At 51.9% G+C, this 23,691-nt stretch overlaps 1 protein-coding gene and 1 long non-coding RNA gene across 5 annotated transcripts in view; one reads left to right on the top strand and one right to left on the bottom strand.

Annotated features, from left to right (window-relative positions):
• The window catches only part of LOC119966556 (NEDD8 ultimate buster 1-like), a 91,103-nt gene extending 73,073 nt beyond the window's left edge, over nucleotides 1–18,030 (bottom strand). For 3 of the 4 annotated variants that reach the window (XM_038798451.1, XM_038798450.1, XM_038798448.1), the window contains exons 1-3: nucleotides 17,896–18,030; nucleotides 12,012–12,128; nucleotides 1,258–1,334 (exon numbers count right to left, since the gene is read on the bottom strand). In XM_038798451.1, coding sequence (XP_038654379.1) covers nucleotides 1,258–1,334; nucleotides 12,012–12,128; nucleotides 17,896–17,928 — 227 coding nt within the window. In that variant the 5' untranslated portion in view covers nucleotides 17,929–18,030. The remainder of the gene's footprint in view (nucleotides 1–1,257; nucleotides 1,335–12,011; nucleotides 12,129–17,895) is intronic. The other variant, XM_038798449.1, reaches the window with a different exon arrangement.
• LOC119966557 overlaps nucleotides 1–23,691 on the top strand; it is a 99,383-nt gene that overhangs the window by 68,786 nt on the left and 6,906 nt on the right. The window contains exons 3-4 of the long non-coding RNA XR_005460795.1: nucleotides 1,328–1,364; nucleotides 18,298–18,345. This is a non-coding gene — a long non-coding RNA (uncharacterized LOC119966557). The remainder of the gene's footprint in view (nucleotides 1–1,327; nucleotides 1,365–18,297; nucleotides 18,346–23,691) is intronic.

Genomic DNA, 23,691 nt, shown 5'->3' on the forward strand with positions numbered 1-23,691 from the left:
AGGCCATATTCAGGGTATCGAATCGGCTGGGGTTGGAAGTGGGTGCGGAGGCAGATGTTTTAGCCTTTGCCTCGCTGATCGTCCGAAGGCGGATCCTGTTGGGGTGGAGATCAGTGTCTCCACCCTGTGCCCTGGCGCGGTGGGGGGATCTGTTGGAGATTTTAACACTCGAGAAGGTGAAGTTTGAGTTGAGGGGAAGGATTGAAGGGTTCTACTATTAATGGGCTTTGTTTATCATGCACTTTCAAGAAATGGATGACATCGAACATTGGGGAGGGGGTTTGGGGGTAAGGGGGGTGTTGAACTGTGTATGTTGTTGGTGACTATCTATGGGTGGATACTGAATTCCTGAACCCTTATCTTTGATGTTTGTGTTTAAAATGTTGAGGGTTGTTTGGTGGTTAGTGGGAGGGAGGAATTGTTGGCCAAGGGATTGATGAAAATGTGAAAAAGGAGAATAAAATTATGCAGGGCCTGCAATATGTGTGAAGGGAAAGACAGTTAACAGGTGCGATATTCCCCAAAACTTTCTAAGTGTAATTTTGGGCGCCATCAGCAAGCCCACCCGTGATACCCCACCTCCGATGGGCCGAGTTCCTGATGGCACAGGCCATGTGTGGTCCCAGTGGTCGGGAGTCTGATGTGCCGGCTGCGGATAGTGTCCAGCGCCGCCACACTCGGCCGAGATCCATGTCACTAGCCGGGGGGGGGGGGGGGCTTCTGCTTGGGCTGGGGGGAGTGGTGGGTGGAGGTGGGCTGTGGGATGGGGGTGGGCAGGTACACAGTCCAGCAAGGCCGGCGCCATGTTTTCCAGCGCAACTGGTCCGTGTGTCGGCGTGTGCGGCCGCAGCTTGTCAGCCCTGCACATGTGCGGCCCGGGACCCACCGATTCTCCAGTATTTTCCGCACGTTCGACTGGTGTTTCACGCGTTGCTAGCCCCTCACCGGTACCGCGCCAATTTTCCCGTCGTGAAATACCGCGCATTCTCCGTCGGCGCCGGCACTTAGTCTCAGAAACGGAGAATCCGGCCTCTATTTCTCCCATCACAGATGTTGGTAGACCTGTTGTGAGAATCCAGCATTTTCTATTTTATTATTGTCTGATGGGAAAATATATACATGATCATGCCAATCCATCCCTACTTCAGGATCAGAAAGAAGTGCTAGGATTTTCCATGCTTTATTATCGGATCTAGTCGAGTCTGTCAGCTCAAATCTCTGTTAATGCCAAAATCAAAAAAATTAATCATTACTTACTCTTTGAACAACTGATGACCAGGAGCATCTGGAGAGATTGTGATCTTTATTTTCTCCGTTCGTCGCTCAGAATTATCCTGTTGGGGTGAGGACAGAGTGACTGCTGGGTAAGTAGTACAGATTTAAATTGTTTGTGCGGGCCCATAGCAGCTGATTGCTGTTCTCGTGTGGCGCACAGTGGTTGCTGGTTAAGTGTTTTATTTTTACCTGTATATAAGTTGGGCGGTTGCTAGATGGGTGACAGTGAGAGAGACAGGGAGGAAGCAGTCAGTACAGGGATCCCCTGTGGTCGTTCTCCTTAGTAACCAGTATTCCACTTTGGATACTGGTGGGGGGGGGTGGACTTACCAGGGTAAGCCATGGTGACCTGATCTCCAGCACTGAGTCCGTCCCTGTGGCTCAGAAGGGAAGAGGGGAGAGCAGGAGAGCAATAGTTATTGGGGACTCGATAGTTAGAGGGACAGATAGACGGTTCTGTCGCAACGCAAGAGACTCACGGATGGTATGTCGCCACCCGGGTGCCAGGGTCCGTGACGTCTTGGACCGTGTTTTCAGAATCCTAAAGGGGAAGGGGGAACAGTCACAAGTCATGGTACACATCGGTACCAACGACATAGGTAAGAGAAGGGACGGGGATTTAAAGCAGGAATTTAGGGAGCTCGGGTGGAAGCTGAGAGCCAGGTCAAACCATGTTGTCATCTCTGGTTTGTTGCCGGTGCCATGTGCTAACGAGTTGAGGAACAGGGAGAGAGTGCAGATAAACATGTGGCTGCAGGGATGGTGTAGGAGGGAGGGTTTCAGGTACATGGATAATTGGAGCACATTCTGGGGAAGGTGGGACCTGTAGAAACAGGATGGTTTGCACTTGAACCAGGGGGACACCAATATCCTGGGAGAAAAATTTGCTACGGCTCTTCGGCGGGGGGGGGGGGGGGGTTTAAACTAATTTGTCAGGGGCAGGGGAAAACGAGCTGTAGTCCAGAAGCCAGTGTTGAGAGTAGTGAGGTACTGAGGAGGGTTAAAGGTTGCAGGAGTGTACGGGCAGACAGGAACGTGGGTTGAAGTGTGTCTACTTTAATGCAAGGAGCAATCGGAATAAGGTAGATGAACTTTGAGCGTGGATTGGTGCTTGGGACTACGATGTTGTGGCCATTACGGAGACATGGTTAGAACAGGGACAGGAATGGTTGTTGGAAGTTCTGGGGTATAGATGTTTCAGTAAGAGTAGGGAAGGTGGTAAAAGAGGTGGAGGAGAACTATTGTTAATCAAGGGTAGTTTACCGGCTGCAGAAAGGCAGTTTGAGGGGGATCTGCCCTACTGAGGTAATGTGGGCTGAATTTAGAAATAGGAAAGGAGCGGTCACGTTGTTAGGAGTTTTCTGTAGGCCCCCAAATAGTAATAGAGATGTGGAGGAAGAAATTGCAAAGCAGATTATGGATACGTGTGAAGGTCTCAGGGTAGTTGTCATGGGGACTTTAACTTTCCAAATATTGATTGGAACCTCTATAGGTCGAACAGTTTGTGGTAGTCACCACTGATGTATATATTGTATATAGAGGATGTCGGTGTAGGTGTTTTGTGGTAAGGCCCTGTACTACAGGTACGGGGGTAGTTCCTTGCCTACTGGCTCCGCCCAGTATGCAGAGTATAAATATGTGTGCTCCCAGTAATGCAGCCACTTCGCCAGCTGCTGTTGGAGACCATACATCTTAGTGTAATAAAGCCTCGATTGCATCCAACTCTCGTTTTTGTGCAATTGATCGTGCATCACAGTTCGGATGGGGCAGTTTTTGTACAGTGTGTGCAGGAGGGTTTCCTGACACAATATGTGGATAGGCCGACAAGAGGTGGGGCCACATTGGATTTGATACTGGGTAATGAACCGGGCCAAGTGTTAGATTTGTTTGTGGGAGAGCACTTTGGAGATAGTGACCACAATTCGGTGTCTTTCACTATTGCAATGGAGAGGGATAGGGCCATACGGCATGGCAAGGTTTATAATTAGGGGGAGTGTTAATTATGATGCGATTAGGCAGGAATTAGGGAGCATAAGATGGGAACAGAAACTGTCAGGGAAAGGCACAAATGAAAAGTGGAGCTTGTTCAAGGAACAAATACACTGTGTGCACTTGATAGATATGTCCCTGTCAGGCAGGGAGGAAATGGCCGTGTGAGGGAACCATGGTTCACAAAAGAGGTTGAATGTCTTGTCAAGAGGAAAAAGGAAGCGGATGTAAGGATGAGAAAACAAGGTTCTGTTGGGTCGCTTGGGGGTTACAAGGTAGCAAGGAATGAGCTTAAAAAAAAAAAGGGCTTAGGAGAGCTAGGAGGGGGCATGAGAAGTCCTTGGCGGGTTGGATCAAGGAAAACCCCAAGGCTTTTTACTCTTTTTTTTTAACAAACAATTTTATTGTGGTATTTTAGGTATATAGAAAAAGTGACATTGTACAGTAAAACAAAAAGAAGTCAAGACACAAATTAAACATAGTGCAAACCACGGCTCTGTTCAGGCACGGACCTGCCTCAATATCCCCCTATTCTACTCTACCCTAGCCGGCCTCCCCCCCCCCCCCCCCCCCCCCCCCCCCTGCTGACGCTTACTCCTCTGGGAAGAAGTCAATAAATGGCTGCCACCTTCAGGCCAACCCTAATAGCGAACCTCTCAAGGCGAACTTGACTTTCTCCAGGCTAAGAAAGCTCGCCATGTCCGATAGCCATACCTCACCCCTCAGGGGGCTTTGAGTCCCTCCATGCTAACAGTATTCGTCGCCGGCCTACCAGGGAAGCAAAGGCCAGAACGTCGGCCTCTCTCTCTTCCTGGACTTCAGGGTCCTCCATGAAACCCCAAAGATTGCCACCTCTGGGCTCATTACCACCCCAGTTTTCAATACCCGGGACATGACATCTGTGAATCCCTGCCAATACCCCCTGAGTTTATGGCACGACCAGAACATGTGTACACGGTTAGCCGGCCCTCCGGTACATCTAGCACATGTGTCCTCCAGCCCAAAGAATCTGCTCATCCGGGCCCCCCATCATGTGGGCCCGGTGCACGACCTTAAACTGGCTGAGCCTGGCGCATGTTGCGGTCGTGTTTACTCTGCTCAGGGCTTCTGCCCAGGTACCATCCTCTATACACCCCCGACTCCTCTTCCCACTTAAGCTTCAGGTGCTCGGTCTGCGTATCCTCAGCTCCCATTAGTTCCTTGTAGACATCTGAGACTCTACCCTCTCCCACCTCTCCACTAGAAACTATCCTGTCCTGCCTCCCCTTCGGCGGGAGACGTGTGAAGGACGGCGCCAGTCTGCGTGCAAAATCCCTCACCTGCAAGTATCTAAAGTCGTTCCCTCTCGCCAGCCCAAACTGCTCCTCCAGCGCCCTCCTGCTCGGAAAGCTCCCAGGAACAGATCCACCATCCTCACAATCCCCGCCCTCCGCCACAGTCGATACCCCCCATCCATGTTCCCCGGGGGAAATCGGTGGTTGCCGCAGATTGGGGTCCACACTGATGCTCTTACCTCCCCTACATGCCTCCTCCACTGACCCCAGATCCGAAGAGCCGCCCCCACTATCGGGCTGGTGGAGTACTGTGCTGGCGGAAGCAGCAGAGGCGCCGTGACCAGGGCCGCTAAGCGAGTGCCCCTGCACGAAGCAGCTTCCATCCGCTCCCAAACTGACCCCGCACCCACCATCCATTTCCGTATCATCGCTATGTTGGCCGCCCAGTAATAGTTGCTGAAGTTCGGCAACGCCAGCCCCCCTTCTCCTCTGTTCCCTTCAAGCATCACCCTCTTCATCCGCGCGGATACAAATACAATTTCCAAATTCCCAGAATAATTTTAAAGGCTTTTTACTCTTATGTGAGAAATAAAAGAATGACCAGGGTGAGGTTAGGGACGGTCAAGGACAGTAGTGGGAACTTGTGCATGGAGTCAGAGATAGGAGAGGCGTTGAATGAATACTTTTCTTCAGTGTTCACCAAGGAGAGGGGCTATGTTTTTGAGGATGAGAGTGTGATACTGGTGGGTAGGCTGGAGGAGGTAGATAAGAACATAAGAACTAGGAGCAGGAGTAGGCCATCTGGCCCCTTCGAGCCTGCTCCGCCATTCAATTAGATCATGGCTGATCTTTTGTGGACTCAGCTCCACTTTCCGGCCCGAACACCATAACCCTTAATCCCTTTATTCTTCAAAAAACTATCTATCTTTACCTTAAAAACATTTAATGAAGGAGCCTCAACCGCTTCACTGGGCAAGGAATTCCATAGATTCACAACCCTTTGGGTGAAGAAGTTCCTCCTAAACTCAGTCCTAAATCTACTTCCCCTTATTTTGAGGCTACGTGTCCCCTAGTTCTGCTTTCACCCGCCAGTGGAAACAACCTGCCCGCATCTATCCTATCTATTCCCTTCATAATTTTAAATGTTTCTATAAGATCCCTCCTCATCCTTCTAAATTCCAACGAGTACAGTCCCAGTCTACTCAACCTCTCCTCATAATCCAACCCCTTCAGCTCTGGGATTAACCTAATGAATCTCCTCTGCACACCCTCCAGTGCCAGTACGTCCTTTCTAAAGTAAGGAGACCAAAGCTGAACACAATACTCCAGGTGTGGCCTCACTAACACCTTATACAATTGCAACATAACCTCCATAGTCTTAAACTCCATCCCTCTAGCAATGAAGGACAAAATTCCATTTGCCTTCTTAATCACCTGTTGCACCTGTAAACCAACTTTCTGTGACTCAGGCACTAGCACACCCAGGTCTCTCTGCACAGTGGCATGCTTTAATATTTTATCGTTTAAATAATAATCCCGTTTGCTGTTATTCCTACCAAAATGGATAACCTCACATTTGTCAACATTATATTCCATCTGCCAGACCCTAGCCCATTCACTTAACCTATCTAAATCCCTCTGCAGACTTCCAGTATCCTCTGCACTTTTCGCTTTACCACTCATCTTAGTGTCATCTGCAAACTTGGACACATTGCCCTTGGTCCCCAACTCCAAATCATCTATGAAAATTGTGAACAATTGTGGGCCCAACACGGATCCCTGAGGGACACCACTAGCTACTGATTGCCAACCAGAGAAACACCCATTAATCCCCACTCTTTGCTTTCTATTAATTAACCAATCCTCTATCCATGCTACTACTTTACCCTTAATGCCATGCATCTTTATCTTATGCAGCAACCTGTTGTGTGGCACCTTGTCAAAGGCTTTCTGGAAATCCAGATATACCACATCCATTGGCTCCCCGTTATCTACTGCACTGGTAATGTCCTCAAAAAATTCCACTAAATTAGTTAGGCACGACCTTTATGAACCCATGCTGCGTCTGCCCAATGGGACAATTTCTATCCAGATGCCTCGCTATTTTCATAGAATTTACAGTGCAGAAGGAGGCCATTCGGCCCATCGAGTCTGCACCGGCTCTTGGAAAGAGCACCCTACCCAAGCCCATACCTCCACCCTATCCCCATAACCCAGTAACCCCACCTAACACTAAGGGCAATTTGGACCCTGAGGGCAATTTAGCATGGCTAATTCACCTAACCTGCGCATCTTTGGACTGTGGGAGGAAACCGGAGCACCCGGAGGAAACCCACGCACACACAGGGAGAACGTGCAGACTCTGCACAGACAGTGACCCAAGCCGGGATTCGAACCTGGGACCCTGGAGCTGTGAAGCATTTGTGCTAACCACTATGCTACCGTTTCTTCCTTGATGATAGATTCCAGCATCTTCCCTACTACCGAAGTTAAGCTCACTGGCCTATAATTTCCCGCTCTCTGCCTACCTCCTTTTTTAAACAGCGGTGTCACGTTTGCTAATTTCCAATCCACCGGGACCACCCCAGAGTCTAGTGAATTTTGGTAAAGCATCATTAGTGCATCTGCAATTTCCCTAGCCATCTCTTTTAGCACTCTGGGATGCATTCCATCAGGGCCAGGAGCCTTGTCTACCTTTTGCCCAATTAGCTTGCCCATCACTATTCTGATGATCACTGTTCTGAGGGAAGATGTATTCACAATTTTGAAAAACCTGAGGGTCGACAGGTCCCCTGGGTCAGGTGGGATATATCCTAGGATTCTTTGGGAGGCAAAGGATGAAATTACAGAGTCTTTGGCTTTGATCTTTGGGTCCTCAGTGTCCATGGGGATAGTGCCAGAGGACTGGAGAGTGGTGAATGTTGTTCCTCTGTTCAAGAAAGGGAATAGGAATCACCCTGGTAATTATAGGCCGGTTAGTCTTACTTCGGTGGTCGGTAAGTTAATGGAAAAGCTCCTGAGGGATAGGATTAATGACCATTTGGAAAGATGTAGCTTAATCCTGGATAGTCAACACGGATTCGTGAAGGGTAAGTCTTGCCTCACAAATTTGATTGAATTCTTTGAGGAGGTAACTAAGTGTGTCGATGAAGGTAGAGCAGTTGATGTCATTCGTATACATGAATTTCATTAAGGCATTCGATAAGGTTCCCCATGGTCGGCTCATGAAGAAAGTAAGGAGGTGTGGGATAGAGGGAAATTTGGTCAATTGGATAAGTAACTGGCTATCACATAGAAGACAGAGGGTGGTGATGGATGGAACATTTTCAGACTGGAGACCAGTTACCAGCGGTGTACCACAGGGATCAGTGCTGGGTCCTCTTCTATTTGTGATTTTTATCAATGACTTGGAGGAGGGGGCTGAAGGGTGGGTCAGTAAATTTGCTGATGACACCAAGATTGGTGGAGTAGTGGATGAGGTGGAGGGCTGTTGTAGGCTGCAAAGAGACATTGATAGGATGCAGAGCTGAGCCGAAAAATGGCAGATGGAGTTTAACCCTGATAAGTGCGAGGTGATTCATTTTGGTCGGACAAATTTGAATGCGGATTACAGGGTCAATGGCAGGGTTCTGAGGAATGTGGAGGAACAGAGAGATCTTGGGGTTCATGTCCACAGATCTCTGAAGGTTGCCACTCAAGTGGATAGAGCAGTGAAGAAGGCCTATAGTGTGTTCGCATTTATTAACAGGGGGCTTGAGTTTAAGAGCCGGGGGGTTATGCTGCAACTGTACAGGACCCTGGTGAGACCACATTTGGAGTATTGTGTACAGTTCTGGTCACCTCACTATAGGAAGGATGTGGAAGCATTGGAAAGGGTGCAAAGGAGATTTACCAGGATGCTGCCTGGTTTGCAGGATAGGTCTTATGAGGAAATGTTGAGGGAGCTGGGGCTTTTCTCATTGAAGCGAAGGAGGATGAGAGGGGACTTAACAGAGGTTTATAAGATGATGAGGGGGATATATAGAGTGGACGTTCAGAGACTATTTCCTCGGGTGGATGTAGCTGTTACAAAGGGGGCATAACTATAAGGTTCAGGATGGGAGATGTAGGAGGGATGTCCGAAGTAGGTTCTTTATTCAGAGAGTCGTTAGGGTGTAGAATGGACTGCCTGCTGTGATAGTGGAGTCGGACACTTTAGGAACTTTCAAGCGGTTATTGGATAGGCACATGGAGCACACCAGAATGACAGGGAGTGGGATAGCTTGATCTTGGTTTCGGACAAAGCTCGGCACAACATCGAGGGCCGAAGGGCCTGTTCTGTGCTGTACTGTTCTATGTTCTAATGCTTAAGCTCTGGAAAGTACATCAAGTGTAGATTTTGCAAAAGGAAATAACAAATTAACTTTCTTATATAAGGAGGCCAATCAGCCCATCAGGCTTCTGCTAACTCTTTCAAAGCGCAATGCCAATTTTAAAAAATTCATCCCTGGGATGCAAACAAAACCAACAAGGCGAGCATCTAATGTCTATCGTAATTGCCCTTGAGAAGGTGGTTGTAAGACATCTTCTTCAAGAACCACCATGCAGTGTGGTAGACCCACAGGGCAATCTGATTTATTAATCAATTCAGAAAATTGGCAATCTTCGGAGAGCAGTGAAGGCCGGTCACTGAATTGTTAAAGGCTGAATTTGATGGATTTTTGATTGACAAGGAAGTCAAGGGTTATGGGATCAAGGTATGTAGAGTGCTATCTACTATTATATTAGTGTGTTAGATACTAAGATGCTGTCTATTAAGATATTAGTGTATTAGATACTAAGATGCTTTCTAGTAAGAAGTCTTACAGCACCAGGTTAAAGTCCAACACGTTTGTTTAAAATCACTAGCTTTCGGAGCACAGCTCCTTCCTCAGGTGACGCTGGCATCTCCACATCAAGGCTGCTTAGTAAGATATTAGTCTATTAGATACTAAGATGCTGTCTACTAAGATATTAGTGTGTTAGATACTAAGAAGCTGTCTACTAAGATATTAGTCTATTAGATACTAAGATCCTGTCTACTAAAATATTAGTGTGTTATATACTAAGAAGCTGTCTACTAAGATATTGGTCTGCTAGATACTACTAAGATGCTGTCTACTAAGGTACTAGTGTAATCAGTACACTAGTCAGATACTAAAATGCTGTCTAAGATATTAGTGTGTTAGTTACTAAGGTGCTATCTACTAAGGTACCAGTCTATTAGATACTAAGATGCTGTCTACTAAGTGTTAGTTACTAAGATGCTGTCTGCTGAGGTACTTGTGTTAGATACTAAGATGCTGTATATTAAAATATTAGTCTATTATATACTAAGATACTGTCTGCTAAGTTATTAGTCCATTAGATGCTAAGATGCTGTCCACTAAGATATTAGTGTGTTACATACTAAAATGTTGTCTACTAAAATATTAGTCTATTAGATAATAAATGCTGTCTACTAAGATATTAATGTGTTAGATACTAAGATGCTGCCTGCTAAGATATTAGTGTGCTAGATTCTAAGATGCTATCTGATAAGATTTTGAAAGGGTGCCCCGATCTCTAAGTGAGTTTGTAGGTCTCCTACACCCTCCACCCAAGGGCAATATTCCCCCCCCCCCCCTCCCACACATGGACACTACCCCACACCCACCAAATGAGGACAGCCCGCCAAGGGGTCCCCCACTTCAGGCCCTCCTAAGCCCCCTTACAGCACCACCCCACCTCCTGGAGGCCCCTAACTTACCTGCCCTGCACTCTCCCACCCTCATTTCATGGTCATAACCCCCTTTGCCCCCTGACCCTTGGCAGTGCCACCCTGGCGCCCAGGCACCCTTGCACTGCCACTGTGGCAGTAGGTTTACGACCTACCTCAGCGAGCGTCATTCAGTCCCGCCCATCTGGGGCGGGTTTCCAACTCTGTTCTCTCGCGGGACCTCTGAGAATCCCGCGAGGTGCGGAGGCTGTCAGAAGGCAACCTGGAGGGCATTCCCGTCATTCACCAGCCGCGTCACGCTCAAGCCAGAGCCCAGCACGACCGGAGACTCGCGCCCAGAGTCTCTGAATATTTTTAAGGTAGCGGGGGTAGATAAGCAAGAAGTTCAAAGGTTATTGAGGGTGGACAGGATGCAGATTTGAGAGATCGGCCACAATCTTATTAAATGACGGAGCCATGGGGTTGGAATTTCCGATTTTGCCCCCATGCCAGCGTGGGAACGTGGTGTTTTACGACCATTTGGTGGGGGGCTAGCAGGCAGGCAGCATAGAGCACCAGGCTCCAGCTGCCGATATGGCTTGGAGAATCGTTGCGTCCGTGGCCGCGCATGCGCACGCCGACGGCCTGCAGCAACATGGTGGCGGCTGCTCGCGACCCGGCCTACCAAATAGTGCCCCCACTTTGGCCAGCTCCCGAGCCCTGGACCACCCCCCAACAGTGTCCCCAGCCCCTGTCAAAGTCCCCCCTGCCTGCGGATCGGCCCTCCCCCGACGGTGGTGGCGCTGGACTGAGTCCGCAGCCGCCACGCTGGGTTCAGCACGGTAGCACAGTGGTAAGCACAGTTGCTTCACAGCACCAGGGTCCCAGGTTCGATTCCCGGCTTGGGTCACTGTCTGTACGGAGTCTGCACGTTCTCCCCGTGTATGTGCGTGGGTTTCCTCCGGGTGCTCCGGTTGCCTCCCACAGTCGAAAGATGTGCAGGTTAGGTGGATTAGCCGTGATAAATTGCCCTTAGTGTCCAAAAAGGTTAGGTGGGGTTACTGGGTTATGGAGATAAGGTGGAGGCATGGGCTTGGGTGCTCCTTTCAAGAGCCGGTGGAGACTTGATGGGCCGAATGGCCTCCTCCTGACTGTAAATTCTATGATTCCCGACGGATGATACCACATGCGGCCAACACTGTCGGGAACTTGGCCGGTCGGGGACGGAGAATTCGGGGTGTGGGCCTCAGGCAATATCCTGAGGCCACCGATACGGTGCGCAGCGTACTCTGCAAGTACGCCGCTTTGAAGGGAGTGGAGCATCGTGAAAGCGGCACTGCCCCCGATTTGGTCGTAAGCGGGTATTCTCCGGCCAATCGCCAAACGTGATTTCGGCTTTGGCGACCAGAGAATCCCGCCCAAGACCTTATTAAATGATAGAGCTCCCGTGGCCAAACTGCCTACTCCTGCTCTTTGTTCGTAAATCAGTATGGAGCAATGTACTTGCCTCCATTACTCCAGTACGAGTGGACAATAAAGGTCCCAGGCCATTACTTAAGGGACAGCAAAAGAGTTCTTCTGATTACTAGCCAACATTTCCTTCCTCAGTCAATGCTGTTTGTGGGATCTTGCTGTGCACAAGACAATCGTCGTGTTTGCCCTCACGGCTGTTGTTCCAAATAACTTTCCCTGTTCCTATGGCACTAAACAATCACTCCAGTTGTGGCCAATGAGGCTGCGTTTAGGAGTACTCTTACCTGACGTATCTTTGTGATCTGAATTCGAAGGACGAGATTGCCAGAGCCACTGCATGCCCCTTCTTGCCTCATTCCCATGTCACTCTCCACAGCATGACCGATGTCCTGCTCTTGCTGCTACGGGGAAAAAAAACAATTGTCATTCTCATAGAGTCAATTTTCTTCAGAGTGTGAAGTCCCTTCAGCATCTCCATTACCATCTGCAGTCTATCTACAGGTCGCTTTTCCCAGTTCTTGTTTGAATGGGTATTTTTTTGAATTTGTTCACGGGATGTGGGCCTCGCTGGCTGCACCAGCATTTATTGCCCATCCCTGAGGGAATGTAAGAGTCAACCACATTGCTGTTGGTCTGGAGTCACGTGTAGGCCAGACTGGATAAGGATGACAGATTTCCTTTCCCAAAGAACATTAGTGAGCTAGATGACAATCGACAATGGTTTCATGGTCATCATTAGATTTTTATTTCCAGATTTTTATTTAATGCAAATTTCACCATCTGCAATGGTGGGATTCGAACCAGGGTCCCAGAGCGTTTTCCTGGGTCTCTTACCAGTCCAGCAACAATACCACTGCGCCACTGCCTCTCCTGAACAGGGGCGATAGAGGGGGCTGACGCTGCCAAACATGATGAACTACTACTCGGCAGCGAACATCGCTATGATTAGGAAATGGGTTGTGGGGGAGGGGTCGGTGTGGGGTCGGATGGAGGTGGCATCATGCGGGGGAATGAGTTTAAGGGCTTTGTTGTCGGCGCCTCTGCCGTTCTCGCCGGCCAGGTACTCAGTGAGCCCAGTGGTGGTGTCGGCATTAGGTTGTGGGGGCAGTGGAGGCAGCATTGGGGACAGGAGGGTGCCTCGATGTGGGAACCGATCTGCAGCAACCATAGGTTTGTGCCAAGGGAGGGGGTTGGACGCAAGGTCTCATGGGTGGCGACGAGCGAGGGTAGAGCAATTTGGTGGCAATTAGGAGGCAAGTTTGTGAGGTTGGCGGACCTGGAGGAAGAGTACGTGCTGCCCGGGGGGAATGGTTTTAGGTACCTACTGGTCCGGAATTTTGGAAGGAGAGATGTACCATCCTTTCCTGGCTGCCAACTTTGGGGTTGCAGGATAAGGTACTGTCGAGGGATGACATAGGGGAGGGAAATGGAGGGATTAAGGGGGTTAAAATGGGGATGGCAGGATGAGGTAGGGGGAAGTATTGGGGCGGGGGAGAGTGGGTGTTGGATATTTATAATGTTGTTTGGTTGTTCTGCTTTTGTTTGTTTATCTGAAAATGTCTTGAATAAAATATTTTTTAAAAAAAGGTAAAGGTGCCATAGTCGCAGATGACCATCGGCTGCTTTCTCCTTTTGAGGGGGAGAACTGACTGGTGGTGATTTAATCTAAGGGTCACCACACCTCAGGCAAAGGGCAGGGTTGAGAAGGTGGGGCCTTCATGAATAACCTCAGCCAGTAACGGGAATTGAACCCGCACTGCTGTCCTTGCTCTGCACCACCAACCAGCTGTGCGGCCCACTGAGCTAAACCAGCCCCCAACAAACAGGGTCGATTGCACTAATCACCTGCAACATGACATAGGCTGGCAGAATGGGCAGGCAGGTGGCAGATAGAATTAAACACAGAGAATGTGAAGTGAGGCATTTTGGTAGCAGGGATGGGGAGACGCAATATAGACCGAATTGCACAGATCTACAGAGTGCGCAGGAGCAGATGGACCTTGGGGTGCATCTCTGAAGGTGGCAAAGCCTATGGGATCAGGGGCTTCATAATTAGAGGAAGTGAGTGCAAAAGCAGGGATGTAACACTGAACCTTTATAAAGCTGTGGTTAGACCACTGACCAGTTCCAGTCACCACACTTTAGGAGAGTTGAGACTGTGACGGTCCTTGGGAGGGTGCAGAGAGATTGACCAGATTGGTTCCAGGGGTGGGGGAGTTACAGGCTAAGGCTGGGAAGGCTGGGAGACATTCTCCTTGGATAAAGGCCATTGAGAGGGTATTCGATAGAGGCAAACAGGATTATAACAGGCTTAGAAACATTCGCTGATGGTACAAGCTCACAGATTTAAGATTTTGGTGAGCGATGCAGCGAATGGTAATGAGCTGGGACACTTGCCCATAAAGATGGTGAAAGCAGAAACAATGATTTCAAAAGGAAGTTGGATGGATACTTGAAAGAAATCAGCTTGTAGGGCTACAGGGACTGAGCGGGGGGAGTGGGACTGAGCGGGGGGGAGTGGGTCTGAGCGGGGGGGGGAGTGGGTCTGAGCGGGGGGGGGAGTGGGTCTGAGCGGGGGGGGGAGTGGGTCTGAGCGGGGGGGGGAGTGGGTCTGAGCGGGGGGGGGGAGTGGAACTGAGCGGGGGGGGGAGTGGAACTGAGCGGGGGGGGAGTGGAACTGAGGGGGGGGGGAGTGGGACTGAGCGGGGGGGGAGTGGGACTGAGCGGGGGGGGGAGTGGGACTGAGCGGGGGGGGAGTGGGACTGAGCGGGGGGGGAGTGGGACTGAGCGGGGGGGGAGTGGGACTGAGCTGGGGGGGGAGTGGGACTGAGGGGGGGGGAGTGGGACTGAGCGGGGGGGTAGTGGAGGACTGAGCGGGGGAGGATGTGGGACTGAAGCGGGGGGGGGAGTGCGGACTGAGCGGGGGGGGAGTGGGACTGAGCGGGGGGGGAGGGGGACTGAGCGGGGGGGAGTGGGACTGAGCTGGGGGAGTGGGACTGAGCGGGGTGGGGGAGTGGGACTGAGCGGGGTGTCAGTAGGTGGGACTGAGCGGGGTGTCGGAGTAGGTGGGACTGAGCGGGGGGGGGGAGTGGGAGAATAGCGGGGGGGGAGTGGGACCTGAGCGGGGGGGGATGTGGACTGCGCGGTGGGGGGAGTGGAACTGAGCGGGGGGCGGGAAGTGGACTGCAGCGGCGGGGGGAGTGGGACCTGACGCGGGGGGGGGGGAGTGGGACTGAGCGGGGGGGGAGTTGGGACTGAGCGGGGGTAGTGGGACTGAGCGGGGGGGGGAGGGGACTGAGGGGGGGGGAGTGGGACTGAGCGGGGGGGGAGTGGGACTGAGCGGGGGGGGGGAGTGGGACTGAGCGGGGGGGGGGGAGTGGGACTGAGCGGGGGGGGGAGTGGGACTGAGGGGGGGAGTGGGACTGAGCGGGGGGAGTGGGACTGAGCGGGGGGAGTGGGACTGAGCGGGGAGCGGGACTGAGCGGGGGGAGCGGGACTGAGCGGGGGGGAGGGGACTGAGCGGGGGGGGAGTGGGCTGAGGGGGGGGGGAAACGGGACTGAGCGGGGGGGAGTGGGACTGAGCAGGGGGGGGGGACTGAGCGGGGGGAGTGGGACTGAGCGGGGGGAGTGGGACTGAGCAGGGGGTGGGGGGGGGAGTGGGACTGAGGGGGGAGCGGGCTGAGGGGGGGAGCGGGACAGAGCGGGGGGGGGGGGTGGGACTGAGCGGGGGGGGAGCGGGACTGAGCGGGGGGGGGAGTGGGACTGAGCGGGGGGGGGGAGTGGGACTGAGCGGGGGGGGGGGGGAGTGGGACTGAGCGGGGGGGAGTGGGACTGAGCGGGGGGGGAGTGGGACTGAGCGGGGGGGGAGTGGGACTGAGCGGGGGGGGGGAGTGGGACTGAGCGGGGGGGGGAGTGGGACTGAGCGGGGGGGGGGGAGTGGGACTGAGCGGGGGGGGAGTGGACTGAGCGGGGGGGGGGAGTGGGACTGAGCGGGGGGGGGGGAGTGGGACTGAGCGGGGGGGGGGAGTGGGACTGAGCGGGGGGGGAGGGGGATGAGGGGGGGGGAGTGGGACTGAGCGGGGGGGGAGTGGGACTGAGCGGGGGGGAGTGGGATGAGCGGGATGAGCGGGGGGGGAGCGGGACTGAGCGGGGGGGGAGTGGGACTGAGAGCGTTGGAGGGGGGGGAGTGGGACAGGGTGGGGGGGGGGGAGTGGGACTGAGCGGGGGGGAGTGGGGACAGGGTGGGGGGGGAGTTGGACAGGGTGGGGGGGGAGTGGGACAGGGTGGGGGGGGAGTGGGACAGAGCGGGGGGGGAGTGGGACTGAGCGGGGGGGGGGGGGGACTGAGCAGGGGGGGGGGGGGGAGTGGGACAGGGTGGGGGGGGGAGTGGGACTGGCGGGGGGGGGAGTGGTGGACAGGGTGGGGGGGGGTGGACTGAGCTTGGGGGTAGTGGGACCTGCGCGGGGGGGGAGTGGGACTGAGCGGGGGGGGAGTGGGACTGAGCGGGGGGGGGAGTGGGATGAGCGGGGGGGGAGTGGGACTGAGCGGGGGGGGAGTGGGACTGAGCGGGGGGGGAGTGGGACTGAGCGGTGGGGGGAGTGGGACTGAGCAGGGGGGGAGTGGGACTGAGCGGGGGGGGAGTGGGATGAGCGGGGGGGGAGGGTCGTGGGGACTGAGCGGGGGGAGTGGGACTGAGCAGGGGGGAGTGGGACTGAGCGGGGGGGGAGTGGGACTGAGCGGGGGGGGGAGTGGGACTGAGCGGGGGGGGGGGGGGGGAGTGGGACTGAGTGGATTTCTTTGCTGGAAGCTAGCATAGACATAATGGGCCGAATGAGCTGATTTTAAATCCTATAGAACTGGAGAATTTGTGTTTGGCCTCCAGTTTTAGTGGGAAGTGCCCTACTCTAGCAAGATGAAGCTTCAAAGTTCTGTACAGCTTCACATGCTGAGTTATTACATTGGCATGTGGACCTTGTGCAAGTAGCTTTCATTTTCACCAGTGCACAAAAGGGGAACTACAGCTGGAAATCCCCATCAAACTGCTGGAACTCACATACCGAGAGAGAGACATGCACACAGACACTCAGAGAGAGAGAGAGAGAGAGAAACACACACACACACACATAGACAGGGTGACACACAGAGGAAAAGATAAAGAATTAGAGACAGGCACACAGTGTGTGAGAGAGAGAAAGACAGAGACACACACACACACACAAACATACACACAGAAAGTGAGAGAGGTACACAGACAGAGAGGGAAAGATACACATGCAAAGAAACACAGAGGGAGGGAGACAAATGCAGAAAGAGACAGGCACTCACACAGTCAGAGAGAGAAGGAAATACACAAACACAGACAGAATCATATACACATACAGAGACAGAGTTATACACACAGATAGAGTCATACACACATACAGAGACAGAGTTATACACACTATAGAGACAGTTATACACATTATAGCGACATACACATGCAGAGCCACACACAGATACAAAAAGAGACAGATACACACACACACACAGATATTGATAAACACACACAAATACACACGCACAGATATAGATAAACACACACAGAGACTGAGACACACACACACACACACACAGATATGGTATATACACACAGACAGATACAGTCACACACAGATATAGATATACACACACAGACAGGTACACACACACAGATATAGATAAACACACACACACACAGATATGGTATATACACACAGACAGATACAGTCACACACAGATATAGATATACACACACAGACAGGTACACACACACAGATATAGATAAACACACACAGAGACTGAGACACACACACACAGATATGGTATATACACACAGACAGATAGAGTCACACACAGATATAGATACACACACACAGACAGATACACACACACAGATATAGATAAACACACAGACGGAGACTGAGACGCCCACACTCACACACAGATATAGATAAACACACACAGAGACTGAGGCACACACTCACACAGATATGGAGACACACACAGACAGAGATACACAACCGTACATTTGAGGTACAACCTTTGCTCTTCGTGACACTTACGGAAATATTAATTGCTTATAGATCTTTCCTAACTGTGATGTGCCAAATATATTTCCAGCACATTGTTTTCTCTCCTATTTCGGCCTACCTGGTTCACCACTGTTTGTCCCCCTTCGGCCATAGCTTCTTGTTTGCTCTGTCTTAACTCAACGGTTATTTTGTATGAGCAAGTGAAAATGAAAGTACCTTGAAAGGGTTTTCACACACTTCCTTTAGTTTAAAAAAAATATGAACAACAGGTTGAACTTTCAGTATGAAGTGCAAAGCAAGTTTACACTGCCGGTTATAGTGTGTCATTACTTTTCTCTCTATCTGAATTGTAATTCTGCAGTTTTATCTCTTGGGTATTTGCCCTTGTAACTTATCTTTAGAATCTAATTGGTAATTGTGTTTCCCAGTTTGTGCCGGAACCGTGCCCACTCCCCACGGAACCTCTACACCGTGAAAAATACTGAGGGAGTGCTGCATTGACATTGCTCTTATCTTTCAGGTGGGACACTAACTGACTGCTCTCCAATGGGCCCTGTACGATTTTGAGGTACAAAATCCTTCTTTTTTTAAAATGTTTTTATTAAGGCATTTATACATATACATCAAACACAACCAAAGCCAACGAAAGAACTAACAGGAAATCACTGTGGTAAACCACAGTATTGCACTGTATTGTGTGTTACATGCCTGGGCTTGTCCAGGCTGGCTCCGCCTGTGGCTCCTCCCCTCGGGCTCATGTATAAAGGTGTGTAGCCACCTAAGATGGACACTGGGCTAACAAGATGGAGAACTGCTAAGACTGCAGGGAAAAAGCAGTTTAGCCAAGACAAGCAGTCTGCAAAGACTGATTAGCATTTTGCAAGCAGCAAAACTAGTTTCTGGCCAGGTGGAAGATCTCAAACCAAAGGTGTTAATAGCAAAACGCTTTGCATATTAATGAGGCAATCCAGATCTGGGCACACACAATGGCAACATTTGGGTTTGAATAGATACTTTAAGTGGATGTCCAGACAGAGCGGCACCAGAAGTATCCACCATAGAAACCGCCCCCTCCATCGAGGAGAGACCCTCACATTGGGGGAATTCAAAAGATATCGATTAGGATCTGATCCAATCGATACCTGAAGGTGAAAGCCCGCCCCAAAAGAGGCACGGACATTGGGGCCCTATAAAGATAGACCCCCACACATGGTCCTGTCTGTTGTTTCGTGCTCCGGCTTTGACTTCGACCCAGAACTTTGACTTGTATCCTGACTCCAGCCGTTGAGCACCAGCCGCCAAACCGTAAGTGACAATACGACGCTCGCTACGCGAACCAAGCCCGCTAGACCCCCAGCGACCAGCACACTCTCTGAAGGTTACAGACCAAGATCGAAACGAAGGCCTCGCTCCCTGACCTTGCCTGTTCCTGTTTAGTTAAGTATTCTAATCGCTTAGTTTAGTTGTAGCTTAGTCCCTTAGCGTGTGCATGTGTATTTATTATATTTGTAATAATAAATACTAATCGTTTGGAACTTACTAATCGGTGTATCGTTTTATTACTTTGAACCTAACCTTGGAATATTTGTGAGGTGTTATACGACACCTGGCGACTCCCGAGCTGAAAATACACACACAGAGCCTAGCAGTGTTAAGCACACGGCCTTTAAACGGAGGCATGTTAATACACTCCAATAAACGCGAATTACACTCAAGTAAAACGTGCAACAGGGTGGCTATGTCTCCGCGACTACCGACCCAGTTCGGGACCAGAGGCCAGGAGGCTTTCTGTTTAGTGGATTAAAGCCTCAGTTACGTTCATCACTCGTCTTGTGTTTATTGATGGCATATCAATCACAGAACAGATAAATAACCAATACCCCCACACCCCACCCTCCCTGCCGTTACCCTCCACCCCACTCTGCCTCCTTCTTTAACCCCAAACTCTCCCCCACTGCTGACTTCTAAAATATCCTTGAAGAAGTAGATGAACGGTTTCCATCTCCAGAAAACCCCTCTCAAGGCGAAGGTGATTTTTTTCCCAACCTAAGGAATTCCGGGAGGTCGCCCACCCACACCCCCGGTTTCGGTGGCCCCTTTACAAACCCCGTCTGGTCTTCCCCTCTCACCCCCCCCACCCCCCCCCCCCCCCCCCCCCCCCCCCCCCCACTCCCCCCCCCCCCCCCCCCCACACCCCCCCCCCCCCCCCCCCCCCCCACCCCCCACGGGTACACAGTATTCAATCCGCGAGGCCATTCAGCAGTGATATCGGGAGGTAGGACCCATACTGCTCCGGGTCCTTATCCTTCTTCAAAATTGAAGATATCGAGGCCTGCGATAACGTGGGGGATCCCGCCCTTCTCCATCACCTCATTAAATTTCCTTACCAGTAGGGGCCCCACGTCTCCCAAAAACGTTTGATAAAATTCTACTGGGAAGCCATCTGGGCTCGGGGCCTTCCCTGCCTGCATCGCCCCTCCCCCATACCCTCCATCACCTCCACTAGTCCAATTGATGCTGCCAACCCCTCTACCAAGTCCTCCCCCACCTTGGGGAACTCCAAGGAATCTCCGCATTTCCTCCCCCCTGGCCGGGCTCCGGTTCATAAAGCCTCCTGTAAAACTCCTCAAATACCCCATCCATTCCCACCGGGTCCAGTATTACTCTACCCCTCCTATCCAATTTCCCTCGCTACCTCCTGCTTCCTGAGTTGGAGGGGCAGCATCCTACTCGCCTTCTCCCTGTACTCATACACTGCCCCCCTTGCCTCCGCAACTGCCCCGCTGCCTTCCCCGTGGGTACCAGCCCAAACTCCACCTGGAGCTTCTGCCTCTCCTTCAACAATCCTGCCTCTAGGAATACTTCCAGTCCACCTGCAGAATCTCGTCCACCGACCTTGCCATCTCTGCTCGCTCCTCCTTCTGTCTATACGCCCGGATCCCTAACCACTGCCTTGAATGCCTCCCAGAGCGTGGCGGCCAAGACCTCACCTGTATCATTTAGTTCCACATACCCCCGATGGCAGCACTCACGCCCTCGCATAACTCCTTGTCCAGCCTCCATTGTGGGCGCTGCTCCCCCCCCCCCCCCCCCCCCCCCCCCCCCCCCAATCCCTCCCCCCTGCCGGTCCACTTGCAAGTCCATCCAGTGCGACACGTGGTCTGACACCATGATCGGCAAGTACCCCGAGTCGACCATCCCCGCCAATAATGTGTTGCCCACCTCAAAAAAAGTCAATCCGAGAGTACATCCCGTTAAAGCCCCCCCCCCCCCCCCCCCCCCCCGCCCAGAATCAACCGGTGCTAGTCCAGGTCTGGGATCTTCCCCAATACCCTCCTCAAACTCCACATCAACCTAATTTGGGACATAAACATTAACCCAAACCACCGGCATCCCCTCCAGCTTCCCACTCGCCATCACGAACCTTCCCCCCCCACCCCCCTGAATTTGCTACTATATTCCCCACTTCAAAAGCCACCCGTTTATTTACCCGCACTGCCACCCTCCATGTCTTCATGCCTAATCCAGAATGGAAGACCTTTTTTTAATAAATATTTTATTGAGGTATTTATGGTTTTATAACAACAACAGAAGAAACAAATACAAATAGAAACATAATGCAAAAGCCGTCTTCCTCCCTCACAGGTCCCACCTTTTCAAACACCAGAATGGAAGATTTACCCTACCCACCCTTTCCTTAACCTGTCTGATCCCCGAGCATCAAGTGTGTTTCGCCTTCATGCTCCTCATGTGCGTGAAGACACTCGACCGTTTAATTGGCCCATTCAGCCCCTTCACACTCCAGGTGACCAGCTTGGTCAGAGGACACCCTGTCCCCTTCCCTGCCGATCAACCATATCCCCTCTTGGGCCAGCCCTGGCCCATGCCACGCGACCCTCCAGGCCTATCCTCGGATGCCCACCGTCACCATTCCTTCCCATATAACGGCACAACAACAACACCTTTGTCAGCAGTCGACCCCTCCACCCCTTCGCCTGAACATAACAACAACCCCACTCACACTCAACGCAACAAAACATCTCGAAGGAGAAACGTTCGCCAACAACCAAGAAAAGAGAAAAAGATACAAGAAAATATAGACAGAAAAAGCACCCAAAAAGCAAACACCTTCTTACCCCTCCTCCATAGTCCAATGTCCTTCTCCTGCCAGTCTTTTGTCTCTTAAAAACTCCATCGCCTCCTCTGATGTTCCAAAACAATGTCCTTGGCTATTAAAAGTTACCCAGAGGTGAGCGGTTACAACATCCCAAACATCACCCCCTTTTTAAAGAGGCAGCCTTCACCCGATTAAAACCCGGCTCTCCTCTTCGGTAGATCCACGCCCAGGTCCTGGTAAACCCGGAGCTCAATCCCCTACCAGGTGCATCTCTTTATCTGCCTCTCCCTTCTTCTCCTTGGCCAGGGACTGGTGAAGATGCACCACCATTGCCCTCATCAGCGCCCCATGTGCTCGGCTGACCTCCAGGGGCCGGTCAAAGGCCCCCTCCCCCATCAACTTCTCCAGCATCTTTGCTACAAACGTGCCAGCACCCCTTCCCTCAATGCCTTCCCGCGATTCTCAAATTCTGCCTCCGGGAGCGATTCTCCAGGTCCTCCCCCTTCTCCTTTAACCATTTCTGGGTCTCTCGCATCAGACCCAGTTCAGCCACCAATGAGGCTTCTCGTCGTTCTCCCTCACCTCCTCCTCCACTTCCCGAATAACCTGGCCCTGGGACTCCAGCCTCTGCTCCACACGGTCAATTTCTGCTTTCAAAGGGCAGCACGGTGGCCTAGTGGTTAGCACAGCTGCCTCACAGCGCTGAGGTCCCAGGTTCGATCCCGGCTCTGGGTCCACTGTCCGTGTGGAGCTGCACATTCTCCCCGTGTTTGTGTGGATTTCACCCCCACAACCCAAAAATGTGCGAGTAGGTGGATTGGCGCGCTAAATTGCCCCCTTAATTGGAAAAATAATTGGGTAATTTAAATTTATATTAAAAATTTTTTTTTAAAAATCTGCTTTCAATGGCTCCATCTCCTTGGCTGGATCTTCTTGGGCCTCCCTCCTCTGGTCGGTTTAAGCGTCTCATTCGAGAAGTCACCAGTTGCTCCGTCGACCACAGGGCAGGCAGGAGGAGTGGCCCTTTACCCTCCGCCATCTTGACTGTGGAACACAAAGATTCTCTTGCTCCAACTGCTCCCTTCTACTCGACCCACTTCTGGTCCGTGGATCCCTCCACCAGCCCCACCAGCGAAGTTCAACGTTCCCAGTCACCCCCGCACCTTTTTCCACAAAACATCCACCTTACGAACGGGGGAAAAGTCTGAAAAAAACAGCCTCGAGCGGGAGCTGCCAAATGTGTGACACTCACTCCATGTTCCCGACTGCAAGTCGGTATAAAATCCTTCTAATTAAATCTTGATGTTCCTAATTATTAATTTCTAACACGAGGATCCTCAGTTGTGTCTGCCCCTAACAAGGACGGAAAACTACTATTTATAAATCAGAGTAGTGAGGCCAGCAACGATATTCAACGTTAATTGGTCCACTTAACAAGGCCCCACGGGCTTCTCACCGCAAATGAAGACTCGTCAGCAATTGGCCGGGACCGCGCTCGCCAGCCCCCCCAAGGTTGAGCAGCACTTTAGCTGCACTTGCCCAGCCAACCCCAGCCAGCTCGCAACAATGGCTCCTAGGAGACCGGCCCCAAGATTCGGGGATGCAGACCTGGTGACGATCCTAGATGCGGTCAAGGTCAGGAGGGATGACCTGTTCCCCCCCCCCCCCCCCCCCCCCCCCCCCGAGGGTCCCGGAAGGTGAACCACAGGGCAGCCAGTGCTACCTGACCAGGAGGACTGGCCTCCATTGCTGGAAAAAAGGTCAATGACCTACACCGGGCAGCTGGTGAGTTGACAC

This window comes from Scyliorhinus canicula, chromosome 5 (genome assembly GCF_902713615.1).
Source record: "Scyliorhinus canicula chromosome 5, sScyCan1.1, whole genome shotgun sequence".
In the NCBI taxonomy this organism is placed as follows: domain Eukaryota; kingdom Metazoa; phylum Chordata; class Chondrichthyes; order Carcharhiniformes; family Scyliorhinidae; genus Scyliorhinus; species Scyliorhinus canicula.